This window comes from Oncorhynchus nerka, linkage group LG18, assembly GCF_034236695.1.
Source record: "Oncorhynchus nerka isolate Pitt River linkage group LG18, Oner_Uvic_2.0, whole genome shotgun sequence".
Taxonomy (NCBI): domain Eukaryota; kingdom Metazoa; phylum Chordata; class Actinopteri; order Salmoniformes; family Salmonidae; genus Oncorhynchus; species Oncorhynchus nerka.
This window is the reverse complement of record NC_088413.1, coordinates 6,496,866-6,500,684: the sequence shown is the minus strand read 5'-3', so window position 1 is coordinate 6,500,684 and position 3,819 is coordinate 6,496,866. Positions and strand designations below refer to the sequence as shown.

The window sequence follows — 3,819 nt, the reverse complement described above, 5'->3', positions numbered from 1 at the left end:
AAGGATCTCTCTGTACTTTGCTCCGTTCATCCTTTCCCCTCGATCCTGACGAGTCTCCCCAGTCCCTGCTGCTGAAAAACAAACCCCACGGCCTCCTGCTGCCACCACCATGCTTCACTGTAGGGATGGTGCCAGGTTTCCTCCAGACGCGACGTTTGGCATTCAGGTCAAAGAGTTCAATCTGTTGTCATGACGTTGGCTCACACACACACACTTTTCAGTTCTGCCCACAAATGTTATATAGGATTGAGGTCAGGGCTTTGTGATGGCCACTCCAATACCTTGACTTTGTTGTCCTTAAGCCACTTTGCCACAACTTTGGAAGTATGCTTGGGGTCATTGCCAATTTGGAAGAACCATTTGTGACCAAGCTTTAACTTCCTGACTGATGTCTTGAGATGTTGCTTCCATATATCCACAATTTTCCTTCCTCGTGATGCCGTCTATTTTGTGAAGTGCACCAGTCCCTCCTGCAGCAAAGCACCCCCACAACATGATGCTGCCACCCCTGTGCTTCATGGTTGGGATGGTGTTCTTCGGCTTGCAAGCATCCCCCTTTTTCCTACAAGCATAACGATGGTCATTATGGCCAAAAAGTTATATTTTTGTTTCATCAGACCAGAGGACATTTCTCCAAAAAGAACAATCTTTGTCCCCACCTCAATCCTATAGAAAATAGTGAGGTTGTTAACCGTAGTCTGGCTTTTTTATGGCGGTTTTGGAGCAGTGGCTTCTTCCCTGCTGAGCGGCCTTTCAGGTTATGTCGATATAGGACTCGTTTTACTGTGGATATAGATACTTTTGTACCGGTTTCCTCCAGCATCTTCACAAGGTCCTTTTATGTTGTTCTGGGATTGATTTGCACCAAAGTACGTTCATCTCTAGGAGACAGAAAGCATCTCCTTCCTGAGCGGTATGACGGCTGCGTGGTCCCATGGTGTTTGTACAGATGAACGTGGTACCTTCAGGCGTTTGGAAATTACTCCCAAGGATGAACCAGACTTGTGGAGGTCTACAAATGTTTTTTCTGAGGTCTTGGCTGATTTATTTTGTTTTGCCCATGATATCAAGCAAAGAGGCACTGAGTTTGAAGGTAGGCCTTGAAATACATCCACAGGTACACCTCCAATCGACTCATATGATGTCAATTAGACACCATTTTCTGGAATTTTCCAAGCTGTTTCAAAGGCACAGTCAACTTAAGTGTATGTAAACTTCTGACCCACTGGAATTGTGACACAGTGAATAATAAATTAAATCTGTAAACAATTGTTGGAAAAATGAATTGTGTCATGCACAAAGTAGATGTCCTAACCGACTTGCCAAAACAATTGTTAACAAGAAATTTGTTGGAGTGGATTTAAAACAAGTTTTAATGACTCCAACTGTGTGTGTGTGTGTGTGTGTGTGTGTGTGTGTTACCTGTGAGCAGGTATCCTCCTGTCCCCTGCCACCAGAGTGACATCACACAGCTGCTTGGATCGGAGGTAGGTCTCCATCCTGCTGGAGGTCAGGTCTGCGCGCGCGTGTGTGTGTGTGTGTGTGTGTTACCTGTGAGCAGGTATCCTCCTGTCCCCTGCCACCAGAGTGACATCACACAGCTGCTTGGATCGGAGGTAGGTCTCCATCCTGCTGAAGGTCAGGTCTGCGCGCGTGTGTGTGTGTGTGTGTTACCTGTGAGCAGGTATCCTCCTGTCCCCTGCCACCAGAGTGACATCACACAGCTGCTTGGATCGGAGGTAGGTCTCCATCCTGCTGAAGGTCAGGTCTGCGTGTGTGTGTGTGTGTGTGTTTGTGTGTGTGTGTGTGTTACCTGTGAGCAGGTATCCTCCTGTCCCCTGCCACCAGAGTGACGTCACACAGCTGCTTGGTTCGGAGGTAGGTCTCCATCCTGCTGAAGGTCAGGTCTGCGCGTGTGTGTGTGTGTGTGTGTGTTACCTGTGAGCAGGTATCCTCCTGTCCCCTGCCACCAGAGTGACGTCACACAGCTGCTTGGATCGGAGGTAGGTCTCCATCCTGCTGGAGGTCAGGTCTGCGTGTGTGTGTGTGTTTGTGTGTGTGTGTGTGTTACCTGTGAGCAGGTATCCTCCTGTCCCCTGCCACCAGAGTGACGTCACACAGCTGCTTGGATCGGAGGTAGGTCTCCATCCTGCTGAAGGTCAGGTCTGTGTGTGTGTGTGTGTGTGTGTGTGTGTGTGTGTGTGTGTGTGTGTGTGTGTGTTACCTGTGAGCAGGTATCCTCCTGTCCCCTGCCACCAGAGTGACGTCACACAGCTGCTTGGTTCGGAGGTAGGTCTCCATCCTGCTGAAGGTCAGGTCTGCGCGCGCGTGTGTGTGTGTGTGTGTGTGTGTGTGTTACCTGTGAGCAGGTATCCTCCTGTCCCCTGCCACCAGAGTGACGTCACACAGCTGCTTGGTTCGGAGGTAGGTCTCCATCCTGCTGAAGGTCAGGTCTGCGCGTGTGCGTGTGCATGTGTGTGTGTTTGTGTGTGTGTGTGTGTGTGTTACCTGTGAGCAGGTATCCTCCTGTCCCCTGCCACCAGAGTGACGTCACACAGCTGCTTGGTTCGGAGGTAGGTCTCCATCCTGCTGGAGGTCAGGTCTGCGTGTGTGTGTGTGTGTGTGTGTTTGTGTGTGTGTGTGTGTTACCTGTGAGCAGGTATCCTCCTGTCCCCTGCCACCAGAGTGACATCACACAGCTGCTTGGATCGGAGGTAGGTCTCCATCCTGCTGAAGGTCAGGTCTGCGCGCGTGTGTGTGTGTGTGTTACCTGTGAGCAGGTATCCTCCTGTCCCCTGCCACCAGAGTGACATCACACAGCTGCTTGGATCGGAGGTAGGTCTCCATCCTGCTGGAGGTCAGGTCTGCGCGCGCGTGTGTGTGTGTGTGTGTGTGTGTTACCTGTGAGCAGGTATCCTCCTGTCCCCTGCCACCAGAGTGACATCACACAGCTGCTTGGATCGGAGGTAGGTCTCCATCCTGCTGAAGGTCAGGTCTGCGCGCGTGTGTGTGTGTGTTTGTTACCTGTGAGCAGGTATCCTCCTGTCCCCTGCCACCAGGGTGACGTCACACAGCTGCTTGGTTCGGAGGTAGGTCTCCATCCTGCTGAAGGTCAGGTCTGCGCGTGTGTGTCTGTGTGTGTGTTTGTGTGTGTGTTACCTGTGAGCAGGTATCCTCCTGTCCCCTGCCACCAGAGTGACGTCACACAGCTGCTTGGTTCGGAGGTAGGTCTCCATCCTGCTGAAGGTCAGGTCTGCGCGTGTGCGTGTGCGTGTGTGTGTGTGTGTTACCTGTGAGCAGGTATCCTCCTGTCCCCTGCCACCAGAGTGACGTCACACAGCTGCTTGGATCGGAGGTAGGTCTCCATCCTGCTGAAGGTCAGGTCTGCGTGTGTGTGTGTGTGTGTGTGTTTGTGTGTGTGTGTGTGTTACCTGTGAGCAGGTATCCTCCTGTCCCCTGCCACCAGAGTGACGTCACACAGCTGCTTGGTTCGGAGGTAGGTCTCCATCCTGCTGAAGGTCAGGTCTGCGTGTGTGTGAGCCGTGTACACACACTCGTCGGGGGACACACACGGTTCCATCGACACACATGAGGACAGCGTTGCGCTGCTGTTGGAAGACACACACACACACACACACACACACACACACACACACACACACATGGTATGTATTTTATTGACTTTATTTAACTAGTGTTCACCTGCGAGAGAAAAGACACGATGTACACACCATCACACACACTTTCAAGATAGTGTTTTAATTGTCAGTCTATGGCAACCAAGACCATAGCATGACACACACTGCAATTTAGTATGCC

At 51.4% G+C, this 3,819-nt stretch overlaps 1 protein-coding gene across 5 annotated transcripts in view; it reads right to left on the bottom strand.

Moving 5' to 3' along the window:
* Positions 1–3,403, bottom strand: part of LOC115120625 (kelch-like protein 5) — a 44,108-nt gene extending 40,705 nt beyond the window's left edge. Inside the window, exon 1 of one of the 5 annotated variants that reach the window (XM_065003468.1) lies at positions 1,814–3,403. In XM_065003468.1, the coding sequence (XP_064859540.1) occupies positions 1,814–1,890 (77 nt within the window). In that variant the 5' untranslated portion in view covers positions 1,891–3,403. Of the gene's footprint in view, positions 1–1,422; positions 1,794–1,813 lie in introns of those variants that run through there. The other 4 variants (XM_065003471.1, XM_065003470.1, XM_065003467.1 and 1 more) reach the window with 4 other exon arrangements.
* Positions 3,404–3,819: the final 416 nt, after the last annotated feature.